The sequence below is a fragment of the Talpa occidentalis genome, unplaced genomic scaffold, assembly GCF_014898055.3.
Source record: "Talpa occidentalis isolate TD23 unplaced genomic scaffold, MPIMG_talOcc4v2.1 talOcc4.7, whole genome shotgun sequence".
Classification (NCBI taxonomy): Eukaryota; Metazoa; Chordata; class Mammalia; order Eulipotyphla; family Talpidae; genus Talpa; species Talpa occidentalis.
Genome location: NW_023605083.1, coordinates 136,456,169 through 136,476,234, shown reverse-complemented (window position 1 = coordinate 136,476,234; position 20,066 = coordinate 136,456,169). Strand labels below are relative to the sequence as shown.

Here is a 20,066-nt window from a genome sequence, read left to right as displayed (position 1 = left end):
AGCAGTGGGCGAGACAGGAGAGGTCTGCTGTGCCATGTGGGTAGCTCCCTGGCAGGGATCAAACTCCTGCTGCAGTGGCTGCAGATAGCTTCATAGTGCTGCATCTCAAGCCTTTGCGCCACCAGGGAGGCCCTGGTGTTTCTACTCTTAATTGCTTGAGATATTTCCATCCTGTTTTCCACATTGACTACACCAGTTTACATTCTACTACAGTGTAGAGGGATTCCCTTTTCTCACTCCAGAACCTCATCAACACATACTTCTTGTCTTTTTTTTAAATGTTTATTTATTTATGCATAAAAGAACTGGGGTACAGACCAGAGGTGCGGAGGGTGAGAGGATTCACCAGAGACAGAGTGGGCAACAGAGCAGGCAGATTGACCGAAGTACACTGTTGAGGGGAGCAGCAGGAGAGTCAGGAGAGGTCTGCTGCACCATGTGGGTTTCTCCCAGGCTGGCCAGGGATCGAACTCGTGCCGCAGAGGCCACGGACAGCTTCCATAGGTTGCGTCTTAACCCCTTGCGCCACCAGGGAGGCCCTTTCTTGTCTTTTTAATAACAGCCATTGCAGTTGGTGTGAGGTGATACCTCATTGTTTTGATTTGTATTCCCAGAGGGTGAGTGATAACAAACATCTTTTTATGTGTCTGTTGGCCATCTATGTGTCCTCTTTGGTGAACTGTCTATTTAGATCCTCTGCCCTTTTTTTTTTTAATTGGATTGTTTGGTGGTTGTTGTTGAGTTGCATGGGTTGTTTATGTATTTTGGATATTAATCCCCTCTCAGCTATGTGATTTGTAAATAGCTTCTCCTGTTTAGTAGGTTGCCTTTTTGTTTTGACAATAGTTTCACTAGGCAGAAGCTTTTTAATTTGATGTAGTCCTATTTGTTTATTTTTGTTTTTGTTGAATCCACTATGACAGCTTGAAGGCTGATGTCATAGACTTTACTTTCTATGTTTTCATCTATGAATTTTTTTGACTTCAAGCCTTCTATTCAAGTCTTTGATCAGCTTTGAACTTATTTTTTGTGTGTGGTCAAGTTTCATTCTTTTGCATGCAGCCGTAATCCAGTTAGCTGTAACTCACCACTGCCTACCAACCTTCTGTGAATTGTGGCTTCATTAGTTCAATTTTCAAAACTGAACTGCGGTGCTATTCACATCTGATCTGCATGTTCATCACTCAGTGGTCAAGCTTAGGGTTGGGGAGTTGGTTTACTGTACCCTCAGTTCTCATAGCCTTTGGTGTACAGCTTAGAGTCCAATTCACACCTGCATTGCTTAGAGGTGAGATAAAAAAAAATTATACACAGGGCCTCCCTAGTGCCTCAGAGGGTTAAGTCTCAGCAAAATGAAGTTATCCACAGCCACTGCAGCTCAAGTTCGATCCCCTGCCAGGGAGCTAACCCACATGGCACAGCAGACCTCTCCTGCCTCCCCCACTGCTCCCCTCCGCAGTGTATTTCAGTCAATCAACCTGTTCTGCTCCCTGCTCTGTCTCTGGTGAAAACTCTCACCCCACCCCCCAACTCTGGCCTACACTCCAGCTCTTGAATGCATAAATAAATAAATCTTTTAAAAGAAGAATTCATATACCACTTTATGGGATCATTTTCTTGGCATATATGATATCCTTAATACTTTCCAGTCTCAAGACTGTCTTGGTATAATAGTTTTCTTCATCTTCCTTGGATTTGATATTTGTTTAGCTTTTTGAATCTGTGAGTTTATAGTTTTCATTAAACATAGGGTTTCGGACATTATTTCTTCAAATATTTTTCTACTTCCTGACTATGTACCACCTCCCTGGTGGTACAAGGAGTTAAGTCTCAGCATTATGAAGTTCTCGCCACCACTACAGCGTGAGTTTGATCCCCAGCCAGGGAGCTACCCACATGATGCAGCAGACCGTTCCTGTCTTGCCTGCTGCACCCCTCAGTGGTATATTACAGTAGATCATCCTGTTCTGCTCCTACTCTGTCTCTGGTGAGTACTCTTTCACCCCCCACACCTCTGACCTGCACCTAGCTCTTGTATGAATAAATAAATAAAATCTTTTTTAAAAACTCTATTATTGCCTTTGTCTTGTGGATATTGGAGTCCAAGCACTTAAAACAACCAAGACATATCATAATCAAACTTCCCACAGCAGTGATAAAGAGAAAATTTTGAAAACCTGCAGAAAAATAAACTCATTATCTACATCCCTTTAGGATGGCCGTTATTACAAAAACAAAAACCAGAAGATAACATATTAGTGAGGACATGAAGAAATCAAAACCCTTGTGCAATGCTGGTGGGAATGTAAGTGGTACAGCTCCAGTATAAAATGGTAAGGCAGTGACTCAAATAATTAAAATAGAACTACCATGATAAAGATATTTTTGGTGATTCATCTCCTATGGTAATGGAACTAAAAACAAAAATAAACAACTGGGATAACCTCAAGTTAAAAAGTTTCTACACTGTGAACAAAAAACATAAGACAATTAAAAAGATACCTTATTAAGTGGGAGAAAATATTTATATGATGTATAACTGGTAAGGGATTAATATCCAAAATATAGTTTTAAAACTAATGCAATTGACAATTAAAAAAATAAACATTACACTTAATAAATGGGCAGCAGATTTGAACAGACAATTCACCAAAGAGGATATCCAGAAGACTAAAAGACGTGAAAAAATGTTCACCATCCCTTCCAATAAGAGAGATGCAGGTTAAGGGCCTCCTTGGTGGTGCAGGGGTTAAAGTCTCAGCGCTATCACTATCAAGCTATCACCAGCCACTGCAGCATGTGTTCCATCCCTGGCCAGAGTGCTAACCCACATAGCACAGGAGACCTCTCCTGTCTTGCCTGCTGCTCCCCTTAGCAGTGTATTTTAGTAGATCTGCCTGTTCTGCTTCCCACTCTGTCTCTGCTGAATCCTCTCTCACCCTCCCACACCTCTGACCTACATTCCAGTTCTTGTATGCATTAAAAAAAAAATCTTTAAAAAAGAGATGCAGGTTAAAACTACGATGAAATACCGTTTTCATGCCTGTGAGAATGGTCACGTTAAAAAGACCTCCAACGACACACTTTGGAGAGAATGTAAAGAAAAAGGAACCCTATTACACTAGTGGTGGGAATGTAAGCTGGAGTATACACTATGTATGGAAAGCAACCTTAATTTATTTTTAAAAAGGAAAATAGAAATACCATATGACCTAGCAATCCCACTCATGGACATTTATCCAAGGTGTATGAAACCATCACACAAAAACCCATGTGTTCCACAATGTTCAAAGCAGCCTGATTTACAGTAGCTGGGACAGAAAAGCAGTCTAAATGTCCTTTGATGGACAGTTGGATCAAGAAATGTGATATACCCATACCATGAAGTGCTATGTAACCCTAAGAAAGGATGAAATGCTGTCATTTTCAACAAAATGGAGAGTTTGAGAGAATTATATGTAGCAAAATAAGAATGATAACAACAAATACTAGACATTTATATAGCAGACAACTGAATAATGTAAAACACTTTTAAAAACCTAATGGATGCTAATATACATCCTGACTGCTCTGAGGTTAAGAGGGAGAGGGAAAGGAAAGGGACGAGGGGACATAAGTGAGGGTAGTAGGAAAAATTAAAAGATGATCAAGATTTTTAAAACATATACTGTAAACCCTTAAACAACAGGGGGCATTAAGGAAGCAAACTCCCTAAGTAGTTGAAAATCCATTTATAATGTTTAATTCCTCTCAAAATGTAGCTACTAGTCACTTGCTGTTGACCAGAAGCCCTGCTGATTAACACAAAATTGATCAACACATATTTGGTATGTTATATGTTTGGTATATTGTATTCTTACAATAAAGTAAACTAGAGAAAATCATAAAGAATCAAAAAAGTAATAAAAAATCATAAGAGAAAATATATTTGCTGTGCTGAATTGTATCAATACTGTAAGTTTGTGTTGTCTGTTGATAGGAAAATTCACATCCAGATGGGCCCAGCAGTTCCGATCAGTGTTGTTCAAGGGTTAACTATATGAATTGCTAAATATGTCAAGGTGAAAAGACAAAAGTAAAAGAACTACCATATAATTCGGCTGCTTCAGGCAGGTCTTAGCCTATATCAACAATGATGCTATCTTTAGAAATATCTGGGGCACTTACCTGGGTGCTTTCCACTGTGGCAAGCGCCACAACTGGTGCCTAGTTGTGGCTGGATAGGCCTGGTGGTTCTTATGATTGTTGTAATATACCCCACCAAGAACCATCAGGGAACTCTGAAGTAACATAGTCATTTAATTTCAAATGGAGTGGGAGTGTAAGGAAAAGAAATGCTGTATTTGTGATTAATCCATGACTCCTACAGTGAAATTGATTTTTGAGATAGGAAGAGGTCCTGGGACAGGGACAGAGGGACAGAGACAGAATTTTGCTGTTCCCATGGGCTAACTTGATTTTAAACAAAGGGTTAAACAAATCTTACTAAGTTTTCTGTTTGTTTTCATTTCCCTCCAGGCTGTCCATTCCTGAGCTATCTCTTTACAGCTTATTCAGTCACCTGGCTGTTATAAAAGAAAGGAGTTACAGACCCTGAACAAGAAGGTAGTTGCAGACCCAGAGACAAGACCAGTTCAAACTGGAGCTACAGGTATGACCAGGCTCACAACCCCCATGAGATGTTCACAATTCCTGCACAACCACCAAGTTGCAGATGATGGGTGACCACAATTAGCAACAATAAGTGGACTTTGGCCAAGTCAGCTTTTTCTTGCTTTCTTGGCCAATAAATTTTAATTCCTTTATTCTCAAGCCCCAGCCCTAAAACCTATATAGATCCCACACCCTGACAAGTCACCCAGAGAGAGCTCCCTGGAGTTCTCTTTCCTTGCTCTTTTGCTTATCAAAAAATGCTGACTCCCTGTCCACCCTCACTGGTTTATCTGTGGAGTCCTCTTTTCAGTCTTGACCAGAGGGCCTCAAGGGCTACCTTGGTCCATTCCTCTGGTTCCCAGCAGGGGGAGCAGTGGACATAGCTGGCTCACCACCCACCCTACCCCCCCTCCCTCCGCTTTACCATCTGCATTATTGGAGGTGAAATCAGACCTGAAGGACCTGCAGGATCCCTTCCTTGCCTGGTGACACCCTGAAGCATTGTTGTTGAGACAATGCTTGTTAAAGTGCTGTCTTGGCGTTTACAACTACACCCAAGAGAAAACACTATGCAAACTTAAACAGTAAAACCTTAAACAGTAAAGGGAATTTGTTGACCTTTCTTTTTTTCTTTTTTCTTTTTGGTTAAAAGGAGACAGGATTGGGGCTCCCTGGTGGCACAGGTGGTTGAGCGCCGCACTGTGAAGCTGTCTGCAGCCTCTGCAGCGCGGGTTCAATCTTGGCCAGCTGTGTCACTATGTTCTAGCCACACTGGCATTTTTTCTTTTCCAGAAACACAAGTTAGTTTGGGTAGTAAGATCTTTGCACATTATATTTGTCCCTCTTTCTCTGGAATTCTCTGCTCCCATATCTCTTTTTTTAAAAAAGATATATTTATTTATGCATACAAGAGCTGCAGTGCAGGTCAGAGGTGTGGGAGGTTGGCGAGGGGGAGAGGATTCACCAGAGACAGAGTGGGGAGCAGAACAGGCGGATTGACTGAAATACACTGCTGAGGGGAGCAGCGAGGGACACGGGAGAGGTCTGCTGTGCCCTGGTCAAGGATCGAACTCGTGCTACCGGTAGCTTCATAGTGCTGAGACTTAACCCCTGTGCCACAAGGGAGGCCCCAACTCTCAGATATCTTTTAACTGGCTCCTTCTCATCCTTCAGGTTTCAGATTCAGTTCCTGTTATTTTATCTTACTCCCCAAATTAGAACTTCCCGTTAGCAAGAATTTTCTGTGTCTTCACAGACACATTCCTGGAATCTGGCACAGGGCTTGACACAAATTAGATTCCAAGTAAGTGAGTGTTCAAAGAATGAAAGATTAAACATAGCACCTCCACTCACTGCTATGCTGTCTTTTGTTGTAAGGTATGTCAAGTAATTGCCAGATTTTACAAATGATTAGCTTAAAAAATACAACTTAGAATATATTCAAAGTTATTACTGCAACAGGAAAAGAGAAGGGGGAATGACTCTTAACTGTTTTGAAATGAATGCGATTTGTATCCTGGTTCCTTTATGCCACAATCCAGATGTTCTTTAATTTTACTATGCTTCAGAATTACCTGCAGGACTTGTTAAACTCATGCCTCAGAGTTTTTGATGTAGTAAGTCTAAAGTGGAGTCAAAGAATTTGCATTTCTGAGAAGTTCCTAGATGATGCTGATTCTACTGGTTGGGGAATTATACTTGGAGAACAATCTAAGTAAGGTAACAGATTTTAAAGTATGATTAGTAGCTGTAGCTATTTTGAACTATTGTGGTGCTTTACTTCTCTGCAACATTTTTGGCGCTCACTAAAATCCATGAACATCCATGAAAATGTGTCTATATAAGTTAAAGTGTCTGCCTCTTGTGTTGCAAGAGATCAAAGATTGAAGACCAAATGCCATCAGAGAGCCTCCAGGGACTTTTGTATCAGAGAAGTGTTAAAGTCATTCATTTAAAAATGTCTCAAATTCACCAATGTATTTTCATCTCTACTCTCAAGTTATGGTAATTGCTATTATATTTCATGTCAACTACTGCAATAAGCTCCTAAATGGCTCTCTAAAGGTATCCACATGAAATCAGACAATCTTTTCTAAATGCAAATCTGATTTGCTACTTGCTTGCTTAAAACTCTCAGTGGCTTCCCAATCTTCTCAGGGAAAAATCCAGTATCTTTAACACAGCTTGCTTGATGTGTATCTTGCAGCCTTAGTGCCTAAGGATTTTCAGTTCCTATAGCTGGTTTAATGACTATGTTAATCACGTCTATCCTCACCTCCAGCTCCCAGTGTTGTATGAGCCAGGTTTCTGGTCTTGTGCCACCTCCTTTCCAACTTTTCTATCCTTATCCTCCATCACTCTTGCTTGTGAAAACCCCCTTCCCCTTATTAAATCCTACTTTCTTCAGGGCTCTATTTGTGTCATTTCCTCAAGAAAGTCTTCCCTGTCTTCCCCAGGCTATGTCATCTTCCTCTGTTCCATAAGAACCTTGGTCCATCCTTCAGACCACTACCCATTTTTTGTAGGGTCTTTATTTGTTCACTCTCTGCAGGGGAGAAGAATCATGACTGTTTACTTGTCAGTGTATTGCTATTGCCTAGCATAACACATTATAGGTGCCCACTAAATATATTGTATGAAATTTTTAAAAAGATTTATTTATACAAGAACTGGGGTACAGGCCAGAGGCACGGGAGGGTGAGAGAATTCACCAGAGACAGAGCCGGGAGCAGAACAGGCAGACTGACGAAGTACACTGCTGAGGGGAGCAGCAGGAGAGACAGAAGGAGGTCTGTGGTGCCATGTGGGAATCTCCCTGGCTGGCCAGGAATCAAACCTGTGCTGCAGAGGCTGCGGACAGCTTCATAGTGCTGCACTCAACCCACTGCACCACCAGGGAGGCCCTGGATGAAATTTTTAAAGCACGTTTATTTACCCAGTCCCTACTGACGGAGGAAATGAATAGAAAGCTTGGAAAGGAGGCGCCACAAGCCTAGAAACCCGGCTTACACAAAGCTGGGAGTTGGAGGTGGGGTAGAAGTGATTAGCATAGTCATTAAACCAGCTATAGAAAGTAAAAATCCTTAGGTGCCAACCTCTAGATCACGAGGCGCAGACCCAATCAGGTGTCAGACTGCTGTAGAGTCACAGTGAGCAGACCCAAGCAAGTGTCCAACTGTAATGGGGCCCAGACCTGAAGGTGAGGCTATGGAAATTGAGGACCATTATGGAACTGCAACAGGGTGGTCCCCAGGAAAGGGGGAGGTTCCCTGCCCCACCCAAGGGAGGGTGGAGCTGAGCAGGAAGAGGAGAAGCTGCAGAAGAGACTGAGGAAGGAAGCAGGATGGGGCCAGGAGACCTGGAAGAGGCGCATGGAGCCTAGAGACACGTGAAGAAACTGCGCTTGTCTTTTGGTCGTGGACTGGGTGACACAGATGTGGGTGAGACCCGTGGGGAGGTGACAATGGCAGCTTTTATCTTGATGTTGATTTTGCTCTTTTCCTTCCGGGCTTGTCCAGTTGATTGTGACCCTTTTCTGTGGGTCCCCACTGGAAGATGCTTTAGACTTGTAGCAGGCTTTGGGGCCTTGTTCTGGGCCGATCCCATATGGATGGAGTTTTACCCACGAGGGGACGGGTAACTTTGGGTGCTTCACTTAGAAACTAGACTCTTTGCCTTACCTGTATTGTTTCCTAGTTTTATTAAAGTTCCTTCCCATTAAAGTCTCCTATGTTTTGTGTTGATGCGGCGGATGGCAGAACCCACTTAGAATAGACAGGTTTGCGGGGTTTGGGCTGCCCCTCTCCCTGTCCTATAACAGATTTGGCGACCACGAAGATTTAGGACAGAGCCATCCGTGGTTAGTCAGCCCCATGGGGAAATTGGGCTTCCCTATGGCACTGGCTACCATAAGCGCAAATGTGATTTTTGGTTTCTCCAGTGTGTTTGTTTCATATAACAGATTTGCTGTTGAAAAACTGGCTTGGGCTTTGTGAAGATTCTGTGTGTCTGTATGTAATTTGTTTGTAGTGACTTGCTAAGACATTTGATTTTGTGGAAATTGTTCTGTGCCAGTTTTACTCAAAAGATTAGGCAGTACATTGGACCATGTGGCCAGATCAAAGATGGCGTCTGAGGCCACTTGGAACTTTTTTTTTCTTTCTTTTTGTAATCTCTGCTGTCTCATTAGCATTTCTAAAGGCAATAATGGTTCTTCAGTGGTATGTTGCTTTGTCTTTGACTACTTCCTGCCCTGTGTCTGACCGGTTTTGCAAGCCAACTGTGGAGTGGTGGTGTTTTTAATTAGCAAATGTATGCCTGGGTGTTAAGGAAAGAGTAGCTTTAAGCAGTAACTGGTAATCGCTGGTATCCTTGATGGATTCTTGGAGATAACTTGAATTTTTGCAAAGTCTGGATCAGAAAAATTAACAAGATTTTGTCTGAGTCTGAAAGGATTTGCTGCTGTGAATTTTGTCTACACAATTTGTTTTGGGCATGTTTGCCATTTTGAATACTGGATTTGTTCAATTGCTGGTGTAAGACAAGATTCTAAGTTTCTGCTTCCTACTGAGGAAGGTCTGTTATGGAAAGCACTCTTTAGGGTGCATCATGTAACTATACCAGGTTTTCATACCTGTGTTGTTGTTGTCCCTCCCTAGTGTGGGGGAGGTGTAATCTGTGCTTAGATGTTTACTCTGCTCTTTCAGCTTCTGTCCCAGAGTGGCTAACAGAAGTAAGGAGATGACTCCTTTTAATTGAAAGTTAATTACTGATAATTTGATTTTGCTTTTTCAGGTTCTATTCCAGGAAACCCAAGGAGTGCCTGCTTGGTGGCTAACAAGAGATGACTCCTTTTGCTTGAAAGTTAACTGTTACTTTTATTCTTTCAGTTGCTGTACAGAATACCCCAGGATTGACTTCTAACAAAAAGTCTTCAACACTGAAAACCCTAATGTGATAAACAAGGTCATGTAACTCTTGTGATTAATAAAACTTTTCCTTCCTATTTCCAAAGTCTTAGGTTTGCAGGATGACAACTGGAAATTTTTCTGCCAGCAACACTCCACATTTTTTTTGGACTTTGACATTTTTTTTTCTGAGCCTATGGAGTAAAACTGCAGTTACATAACATATTCTACGTGGCATAACTAAAAAAAAAACTGTCTTTGTCTATACGTTGTATGTCTGTATGTCCTTGTGTCTAACCGTCTTGACCTCCAGTGATCGACAAATTGGTATACATGGTGCCCATAGACGTTGAAAAAAAAAAAAAAGTCTCCGGTTATGAGAAAAACAAAAAGTTATGGTTTGATTGTCAACATTGTGCTACTGAACTAAGCCGGTGCCTTCATAGAGATTGAATATTGTTGTTTCTGTTTTCTGATATTTATGGCAAAGCTTCCCAAAAATCTAAATTCAAGTACAAATTTGGTAGCCTGTCATTTGACTGGAAGGAAATTTTGTGGAACCTCAGTAGAGCTCCTGAGACACTCCACAAAGTTTCTCCCTTTCCTCCTGGAAAGGCATTACATGAATTTGTTCTATTTGGCTTTTACCTAATGAAGTAAAACTGGAAGGGAAGCATTGTCACTTGGGAAAATGGTAAAACTTTGGTATGTACAAAATGTTAACAGTAGTATCTGGTATGTATGTAAATTGTCAATGGTGATTGTCACCTTGTAATGTATAATTCAATTGTTTCACACCTACAGAAATTGTTTCCGGAAATATAGGGAGAAAAGGTCTCAACAGATTCCTATTGATGGAACTGTTGAGAGGAAAAAACTTTCCTACAAAGGACTGAATAGACCTGGAAATACACCTGACATTTACAAGTTTTCTTTGACATAATACTGGTAATTTTTTTATGCATTTTGTCCTGAATCCACAAAGTTTTGTTTTGTTTTGAGTAACCAGGATCTGCAACAATTTTTTTCCAGCAAAGCTAACTTGTCACATTTTCTCTCCCCTTGATACCAACACAGCATACAAATAGTGGTAGTAATTTTTGCTACTTATTTCAGAGTCTGTTTTTGCATAACTTCCATAGGGATTTTGTCTGTTTTAACAAAAAAATTGGACGTGAGTTTGATTGTGTGGCTTTGTGTGGAGTTCTTCCAGAAAGTTGAAAAAGAGCTGAACCAAGAAGAGGAGAACCTGTTTGCCTTGTTTGCAGGGTTCCAGAGACCTCCAAAGAAGGTGAGGAAGCTTGCCTCCATTGGCAGGACTGGACAACCCGACCAACGAAAATGCCCTGGTACCCTCGAGAAGAGGAAAGCCCAGGTGGAGTCTGATGAGACCAACTTTATACCTGAAGCCTACATCGACTGGATGCCACCGGTTCGCTCTGATCCTGTATGGAGTATTTCAACAAAGCCAGCTAAAAATTGCTGTTAGTTATTTTCTGCCCTGTGATTTTATGCAAAAATAGGAAAAATGGTTTAAAGGTAGATTTAATTTGCAAACTTTTGCTATGCTGTTAAAGTTTGGGATCAAGGTTGAGACAATTCGTTTTTGCATAAGTTGAACCATTTTAACATTTTTTTCCCTGTAATTTTGATATATTTGCTATCTTGTTTTAGCCAATGCTCCAGATTTTTTTTTCTTTTGGCTTGGATAATGGACTATTTTTAAGTAATGAAACTCATACTGGACATTCATGGACAATGCTGCTGACTAATTGTTGCTTCTCTTACACACATTGTAACCCTGAAAAAACAGTCTCCTAAGACTACACCCTGAGATTGTGCCACCATAGATATGGTGGAATAAAATTAAAAGGAGGGATTGCAACAGGGTGGTCCCCAGGAAAGGGGGAGGTTCCCTGCCCCACCCAAGGGAGGGTGGAGCTGAGCAGGAAGAGGAGAAGCTGCAGAAGAGACTGAGGAAGGAAGCAGGATGGGGCCAGGAGACCTGGAAGAGGCGCATGGAGCCTAGAGACACGTGAAGAAACTGCGCTTGTCTTTTGGTCGTGGACTGGGTGACACAGATGTGGGTGAGACCCGTGGGGAGGTGACAATGGCAGCTTTTATCTTGATGTTGATTTTGCTCTTTTCCTTCCGGGCTTGTCCAGTTGATTGTGACCCTTTTCTGTGGGTCCCCACTGGAAGATGCTTTAGACTTGTAGCAGGCTTTGGGGCCTTGTTCTGGGCCGATCCCATATGGATGGAGTTTTACCCACGAGGGGACGGGTAACTTTGGGTGCTTCACTTAGAAACTAGACTCTTTGCCTTACCTGTATTGTTTCCTAGTTTTATTAAAGTTCCTTCCCATTAAAGTCTCCTATGTTTTGTGTTGATGCGGCGGATGGCAGAACCCACTTAGAATAGACAGGTTTGCGGGGTTTGGGCTGCCCCTCTCCCTGTCCTATAACAGAACCGCTGGTCCTTTCCAAATTCTACATAGTTATTCGGAAAAATCAAAACAAAACACTCCACAAAGGAATAAGCCCCTTCCAAAGAGAAGACTATATCAGTTCAATCTCTTCACTGGCATGGGGCAGCAGTCCTTCTGCCTGCCTGTGCTTATGCAGGAACTCCTTGCTGCCAACTCTCTCCCAAAGCAGCACCAGAGACAGAGTGGGGAGCAGAACAGGCAGACTGACTGAAATACACTGCTGAGGGGATTAGCCTGAGAGACAGGAGAGGTCTGCTGCACCATGTGGGTTAGCTCCCAGTCCCGGTATCAAACTTGTGCTGCAGTGGCTGCCAATAGCTTCATAGTGCTGAGACTTAACCCCTTGCACCACCAGGGAGGTTCCAACATGTATCTTGAATGAAAACAGCGTTCTCACTATGTGCTAGGCTTTATGTGACTGAGATCATTGTAGTTATTTTACAGATGGAGAAAACAGGGCAGAGGAAGGCAAAATAATTTGCCCAAAGTCACATAGCTATTAAGTGATGGAACAGGGATTTGCAACCAGGCTACCTTCCTGGTTCCGGGGTCTATGTTCTACCTCCGGGAAGAGGTGGCAATAAGCCAGGCTTGAAAGATTTGGCCACGTGGAAAACAGGACAACCAGTCCCAGCAAAATCTGGAAACCATGTGCTTGATTATGAGTTGTTTAAACCTCTGCCCATTAGCCCCATTAAACATAGAGAGAAAATTTCACAGGTTCACAGAATTAAGAAAGATGACAAGTAAGCCAAAGCCTGGCTATGGTGAGGGAGCCCAGCCGTTTCCATGGAAACAGTAACCGGGTCCCAGGTAGGTGAGATCTCGCGGTGCTTGACCTGGCGGAAGTGACGTTAGGCCGCGCTCGCGGCCCTCTGGTGGATCGCCGCGGCCCCTCCTCCCAGAGCGGCCGCCTTTTCCCGCGCGAGCCGCCTCTGCCGCTCGGGCCGCCCGGGGGAAACATGGCGTCCGCCCTGGAGCAATTCGTGAACAGTGTCCGACAGCTCTCGGCTCAAGGTGAGGCCCTGGGCCGCCGGGCTGAGCCTGGGCGGGCCCTCTGGGCCCTGGGGACGGGCCTGTACCCCCAGCTTCCAACGCGGAGGGCTGGGACCGCCCTGTTAGCCCCGAGCTCGTCTCAGGGGCTGGGCTCGGGGTCGCGGTGCTTAGATCAGGGGGGCTCGAGCACGGCTGCGTTTAAAACAGCCCCTCGCGCTCTCGGACTCTGTTGCCCCCGCCCGTCGGCCCGTGCACTCGGCCACCCGGCCTACTCCCCGCCCTCGGGCCGCCCGCACTCCTCCCCCCAGCCCGGGCCTCTTTCACCCGGGCGCTTCGCTTGACAGTTTGGGGGCGGTGACTTCCGCCAGACGCCTTCGCGAGCACCCATTGGCCCCTCGGCCCCCCCTCGCCTGCGGTGATTGGTGCTCCTTCTCGTCTGTCTCGGCGACCGCCTGGCCACCTCCAGACTAGGCCGCGGGCAGCAGGCGCGAGGCGAATCCTTTCTGGGTGCCTGGCTCCGGGCTCGCCTTCTCCCGCCCGGGCCCTGGAAACCTCCGCGTCTATTTCAGTCCTTCAGAATGCGGAGAGAGCTCTCGCTCGTAGCACTCCGCTTCTGGGGGTGGTGTTTGTGGCCATTATTACTTTGCCCATAACTTTCATGCTTTTTGATTCATCTCAGCACCTGAATAGAGAGCCCTGGGCTCAGAATTAAAGTAATTAGCTGCCAGCTGTGAAGGCTCCCAGTTTCTCCATCTGAAAAATAAAAATAATCCCCTCTACATAGTTGTTAAAATTGAATGAGAGAAACCTAGTGAACGCATGTGGAACAGTGCTTATTATATGAGGTGCAGTAGATAAAGTTGCAAATTATTGTTAATGGCCATTAATTTGTAAAGTTCTAGATGCTGCGTGACCTTGAATAAATCACTTTAATCGCCTGGGTCTTGATTCCATTCCTGAGAGTAGAGTGGTGCTCTCCCTCTCATAACTTTTAACTGCTCTGCTTAATGAAATAATTGTCTTGCCTTTTCTTTACTGATAGAAATTAGTCTCACAGGTAAAGAAAGCACAGGCTTGTAGTCTATGTGAATGAAGAAACCATTTGTGTCACAAGCACTTAAGTTTCTGCTTCCTGGGATGTGTGATTAGAAGATTTGAGTTGAAATCTGTCTCAGTCACTTTATGTGTGAGCCTCTTAATTTCCCTGGGCCAATTTTTCAATTCCAAAACGGTAGTAGGACTGTTGTGAGCATCAGGTAGGATCGCTTACCTGAAAGCCTTGCATGCATGCTCTGTGCAAGACAGCGTTAGGAGAGTATGTCAGGCAGAGATAAAAACGATTCTTTCACTGCCCATGACTTCTGTGCCTCAGGCTCAGTACCAGTTTGCTTTGTTGATTATTGTTCAGAATGTTCTTCCATTAAGTGGAAGGAATGTCAAAATCTTCAGCTTCCTCTGGAGGAAATTTCATTTGCCAGATCTCTGTTTGGGTTCTTCAGATGCATCCTATGGCACTTAAATTTACTTTTGACCCTGTGCTAGTTAACTATCTGTAATTTCACAATGAACCAGCTTTTAAGTCTTTTCTCAGTTTTGCTTATTTAATTGGGGGAGAAATAATGAACTGAGATATTTCTGGGTATTTGAAATTGTAAATGTATTTAAACTAGTGGGGGAAAGTCATATTATTTAACTAGAAGAAGCTATTTCATACTTGCTAATGAAATCCATAATAAAATGGTGAAATGGCATTTCCCAAGTCAACTTATGTTACTATCTTGAAACTTGATACCTAATAAGGTCATGATTTTTTTTTCTTGTTTTGCAGTGTATGTGATAATAATGGAATATTTTTAGTGAATATTAAAAGTATTTCAACATAGAAACATGAGAAATTAAAGTTTCTAGCTACAGTCAAATGTGTTTTAACCATATACTGTTTTGGTTTTTTTTTTTTAAGATTTATTTATTTATTTGTACAAACATTGGGTGCAGTCAGAAGCGCGGGAGGGTGAGAGAATTCACCAGAGCCAGAGCGGGGAACAGAGCAGGCAGAAGGACCGAAGTACACTGCTGAGGGGAGCAGCGGGCGGCAGGAGAGGTCTGTGCGCCATGTGGGACCCTCCTCCAGTGGCCGGGAGCAGCCGGGGATCGAACCAGTGCTGCAGAGGCTGCAGGCAGCTTTGCAACCCAGCGCTCAACCACTGCGCCACCGGGGAGGCCCTTAACCATATACTGTTTAATTTTTTTTTTCTTTAATAAGAAAAATCTTCAGTTACTAAATAGAAATAGCTGGTATGGGTAGTTGACGTTCAAAATGTGAAAGAACTGAAGGAGGAAACTAAAGAGATTAGTATGTGGGGTTATATATAGTACCCTACCATCTGTAGAAAGATGGAGGAATTTTGGAGTAGTGGAGTGTGGCTGTGGTGTCTTAGAATAACCCATTAAAATCAGTGCGTCTACTTCACATTACCAATTTGAGCCTAATTAGATTCTGTACTTATTTGTTAAACCTTAACATTGGAATGTAGGGGGGAAACTCAGTGGATCAACTGGGATTAATTCAGCAAGCTTGTTGGTTGATTGGTTGCTGAGCAGGTAGTGTGTTCTGAAGCTGGAGAAAGGAGACAGTCTCCACCTGCATTTATATTGAATTACTTAGCCATCACAATTCCTGGTGTGCAGAGAGCAGAACTATCCAGGTTAGCCAAGGGAAAGGGAGGGGATTAGATGAGGGTCCAGGAAGGTCCAGGCTGAGTGTTAAAGGAAGAGCAGGAGTCTGATAATGAAGGGAGATGGGGACGAAAGTGAAGGAGGAAACACTAAGCAAGGAGAACAGCATGAGTAGAGGCAGAACTGTGAGAGATCCTGGAATGTTGATTGAATTTTCTGTGTTAGGTTTGAACAAAGACTAAAGGGGTAAAGGGAAGTAGTAGGAGGGCAGCCTGGGGTGCAGTGTGTGTGTGTGTGTGCGCGCGTGCGCCCACATGCCCTTGAATATTACTGTTTAAATGTGACTGAGCTGAGGCATTTGGATTTCAAGGTATCAGAGTAATTGGATTGACTTTCATTTTAGAAAGATCACACAAGTACCAGTATGGAATGTGGGTTGGAGGACAGAAAGGTAGAAGTAGTCAAACTATTTAGAAGATCTATGTCAGACCATTTGGAAGATTACAGTGTACTCCAGACAAGAAATGATAAGCATGTGAATTAAAAGAGGGAGAGAAAGGATTAGAACTGAGGCATTTTTGAAGTAAAATTAAATCATATTTGATGACATTTGAGATGTAGGGGGGAAATGAAGGTGGTGGTTCTGTGTTCTGTATAGTTATGTGTTCATTTCTGACGTAGGGGGCTAGAAAAGAGAATGGAGGAAAAGGAAACTTTCCGGGTCAGAGGGCAATGGGAGGTGTGGTTTTGAGGTTCTTCTCTCACCCATTGGGTGCTCATCTGAAATAAAGGGGATAGAAATCATCCTTAGGCACTTCTTGCTCTCAGGTGTAATCTGTGGTTAGCCTTCTTCAGTTTGGTTAATGCTATAACTCAATGGTCGTGTTATTCTTGTTTTCCAGGGCAAATGACTCAGCTTTGTGAACTGATCAACAAGAGCGGGGAACTCCTTGCGAAGAACTTATCCCATTTGGACACTGTGCTCGGGGCTCTGGATGTACAGGAGCATTCCTTGGGTGTCCTTGCTGTTTTGTGAGAGGCCTCTTTTATAGTTTCATGCTTGTTAAGAACACTCTGCACTTTCTGACTTTTTTTCTTTTGGTATAAAAGTAAACCCTGTAAACATTGAGCTCTTTTACAAAACTAAAGTCACATCATAGTAGTTACATTTTGCTCACCCAGCTCATCATTTATACACATTTTGAAATTTTTGAAATGAATGGCCCTCTCAAACGTGGGCACTGTAGTTTGCATTTGTAAGGCTTTTAGTCACATTTTCTTTTTTTTTTTTTTTTTTAAGATTTATTTATTTATGCATACAAGAGCTGGGGTATAGGCCAGAGGTGCAGGGGTGAGAGGATTCACCAGAGACAGAGTGGGGAGCAGAACAGGTGGATCTGCTGAAATACACTGCTGAGGGGAGCAGCGGGCAACACAGGAGAGGTTTGCTGTGCCATGTGGGTCAGCTTCCTAGACAGGAATCAAACTCGTGCTTCAGTGACTGCGGATAATATCATAATGCTGAGACTTACCCCTTGCGCCCCCGGAGAGGCCCATTCACATTTTCTAGCTTGGAAAGAAAATAAAGAAGAGTGGTAGAACAGGGTACAGTGGAATATACTGAATGAAATTACCAATGATTCAAAGCAGTGTTGCTTCAGATTACTTTCATAAATTTAAGCTATTTAAGATCAAACTATGGGTTCCTATAACTTTATGTACTTAACAGTAGAATTGGTTTTTTCCTTGATGTTCTCGTGTCATTAATTGGGGTGTTAGAGTTGTCGTGAAAGGTGAAATAATATATAGAAACTTAGAAGAAATTGACCTAAAAGTGAGGGTTTGTCTTCACTCACACTCAATCTCATAGATACGTGTCAGGAAGAATTTAGAGGAGAAACTGTCAGAATGTGCCACATCTGGTAATTTACATGTAAGATAATTAAAATGAAATAAAGATTTTCCAACGTGAATACCCTAGGAGGTTACTCTCCTGGGCAAAGGGGAGCACAGGGCAGTGCCCCATGATGTATGATCCCTTACCACAACGTTGGAGGTAAAGCTGGGCTTTGAGTCTGCACCTGCATATTCCTCCAGCTTCTCAGTCCTGCGGACCATGACAAGCCATGCAGGAAACATCTAGTATATTAAAATTTTACATGTAAGAAAGATTGTAAATATGATCTTAATCTTTTTATTTAAAAAAAATAGAAATAAAGATTCAGTTGCTTGGTGGTACAAGCCACATGCACCTACTGTGTGGGACAACACAGTTATATACCACTTCCATCATGACAGAAAGCCCTGCTGAGAAATGTAGTCAGTGAAGATTTCTTAAACTATGTTCTCTGTCTTGATTATACAAAGAAACCAGGCTGGAGAATCTTGTAGACTCTGGCTGTTCGTTTTTAAAAATCCTGTGCCTCATTTCATTTCATAGAGCTTTGGAAACAAAATGGGCTTCTGGCCTAAGTTGCTTCCATATTTATCCTTCCTCCTCTTTCTCTCCCCATCTCCCCTGCAAATTATCAGGATAATGGGTTCTTTTCTCTTTATTCTAGGTTTGTGAAGTTTTCTATGCCCAGTGTTCCTGACTTCGAAACGTTATTCTCACAGGTTCAGCTTTTCATCAGTACTTGTAATGGGGAGCACATTCGATATGCAACAGACACTTGTAAGCTAAACATCATATTGTTCTTTTCCACTGAATGTGTTTGTTTCCTACTGAATGCATTTTTATTTTCGATATTTTGTTATTATGTCTAGTTGCTGGGCTTTGCCATCAGTTAACAAATGCGCTTGTGGAAAGAAAACAGGTAAGAAATGTTACTTAAGTATTATAGTTCTTTCATATATCTAACTTACATAGTGAACTAGTTTGTTAAGGTTCCAGGTTAGTAGTAAGTATCCTAACACTTAGATATATGTGATTACGTTAGAACACGCAAAACATTTGCTGTCAGAACAGCTAGCCCTCCATCGGGTGAGGACCCTGAGATGCAGGGAGAAGTGGTCCCCCAGGTGAGGTTGCTGCTATTGCCTATTGCTTCTGGTTTTTGAAACTACCCTTCTAGTGTCCTTTATTTTGTAAAGTGCTTCATTTTTTGTTTGTCTAAACTTTTAACTTTTGGTTATGGTACTTTTAAGCTTTATAAAAAGTTGCAAGATTAATATAAAGAATACCAGGCCTCCCCGGTGGTGCAGCGGTTGAGCGCAGCTCTGTGAGGCTGTCCACAGCCTCTGTGGCACCCGTTGGATTCTGGCCCAGCCGGGGAGATTCCCACATGGCACGACAGACCTTTCCTGTCTCACCCGCTGCTCCCATCAGCAGTGTATTTCGGTCCTTCTGCCTGTTCTGTTCCCCACTCAGTCACTGGTAGATTCTCTCACCCTCCTGCACCCCTGGCCTGTACCCCAGTGCTTGTATAAATAAATAAATCTTTAAAAAAAAATAATATAAAGAATTCCCATGTGTTCTTTATCCAAATTCTCCAGATACTTTTTTCTCTTTCTGAGCTTTTGGGGAGTAAATTGGAGATATGAGTCTCTTACCCTAAATACTTTAATGATTGTTTCCAAAAAATTAGGACATTCTCTCATGGGACTATAACATAATGATCATCTACTTTAGGGGGTAAACACTGATATAAGCATTTAATCAATAAATAGTTATATTCAGACTTTACCAGCTGTTTCACCAATGACCTTTATAACATAAATTTCATATTATGAGTTACATGTATTTTCATGTCTTTTTAGTCTCTTTTAATCTGGATCAGAACTTTAGTCTTTCATCTTTTGTAATATTGACACAAATTAAAATTTAGGTGTTTCTTTTTGATTTGAAATGAACTTTAAGATTAGTGGTTTGAAGGAAACTGAAAACAGAAAGAGCCAGCTGGTGTTTTTGTTGGATAAATTCTGGTTCTTAAGAGATGTTTTAAAAAATCCACAAGTCTTTACTGAAAAAACCATGTAAGTTACTCAATTATTTTGTGGTCACATCTCCTAGCTAGAAACTATACCTCACGTGAAATTTGGTCTCGTTATTTATAATCGGGGCAGGAAACAGTCCATTTATAACTTGTGGTATCAGTTTCAAGCAATTTACTATCAGATAAAAGATGTCATAGAGAATTTGTAGTTGATACCTACACTGTCCCTTGGGAAAGCCAACTTTCTTATCCACAATTAAGTTTCAGTTAATGTAGTATTCATCATCAAAAATTTGAATGATTTTTGGCCTCCCTGGTGGCACAAAGGGTTAAGACACAACCATGAAGCTATCTGCAGCCACTGCAGCATGAGTTCGATACCAGCCAGGTAGCTACCCACATGGCATAGCA

At 42.5% G+C, this 20,066-nt stretch overlaps 1 protein-coding gene and 1 non-coding gene across 2 annotated transcripts in view; both read left to right on the top strand.

The window, feature by feature from the left end:
• The first annotated feature begins 12,927 nt into the window (after nt 1-12,927).
• LOC119231678 (COP9 signalosome complex subunit 3-like) overlaps nt 12,928-20,066 on the top strand; it is a 7,735-nt gene continuing 596 nt past the window's right edge. Inside the window, exons 1-4 of the mRNA XM_037493375.1 lie at nt 12,928-13,065; nt 16,623-16,752; nt 18,282-18,394; nt 18,487-18,536. Of these exons, the coding sequence (XP_037349272.1) occupies nt 13,011-13,065; nt 16,623-16,752; nt 18,282-18,394; nt 18,487-18,536 (348 nt within the window). The 5' untranslated portion in view covers nt 12,928-13,010. The remainder of the gene's footprint in view (nt 13,066-16,622; nt 16,753-18,281; nt 18,395-18,486; nt 18,537-20,066) is intronic.
• On the top strand, nt 17,684-17,861 carry LOC119233127 (small nucleolar RNA SNORA73 family). Its single transcript, XR_005122279.1, has one exon. It is a non-coding gene; the product is annotated as a small nucleolar RNA SNORA73 family (small nucleolar RNA).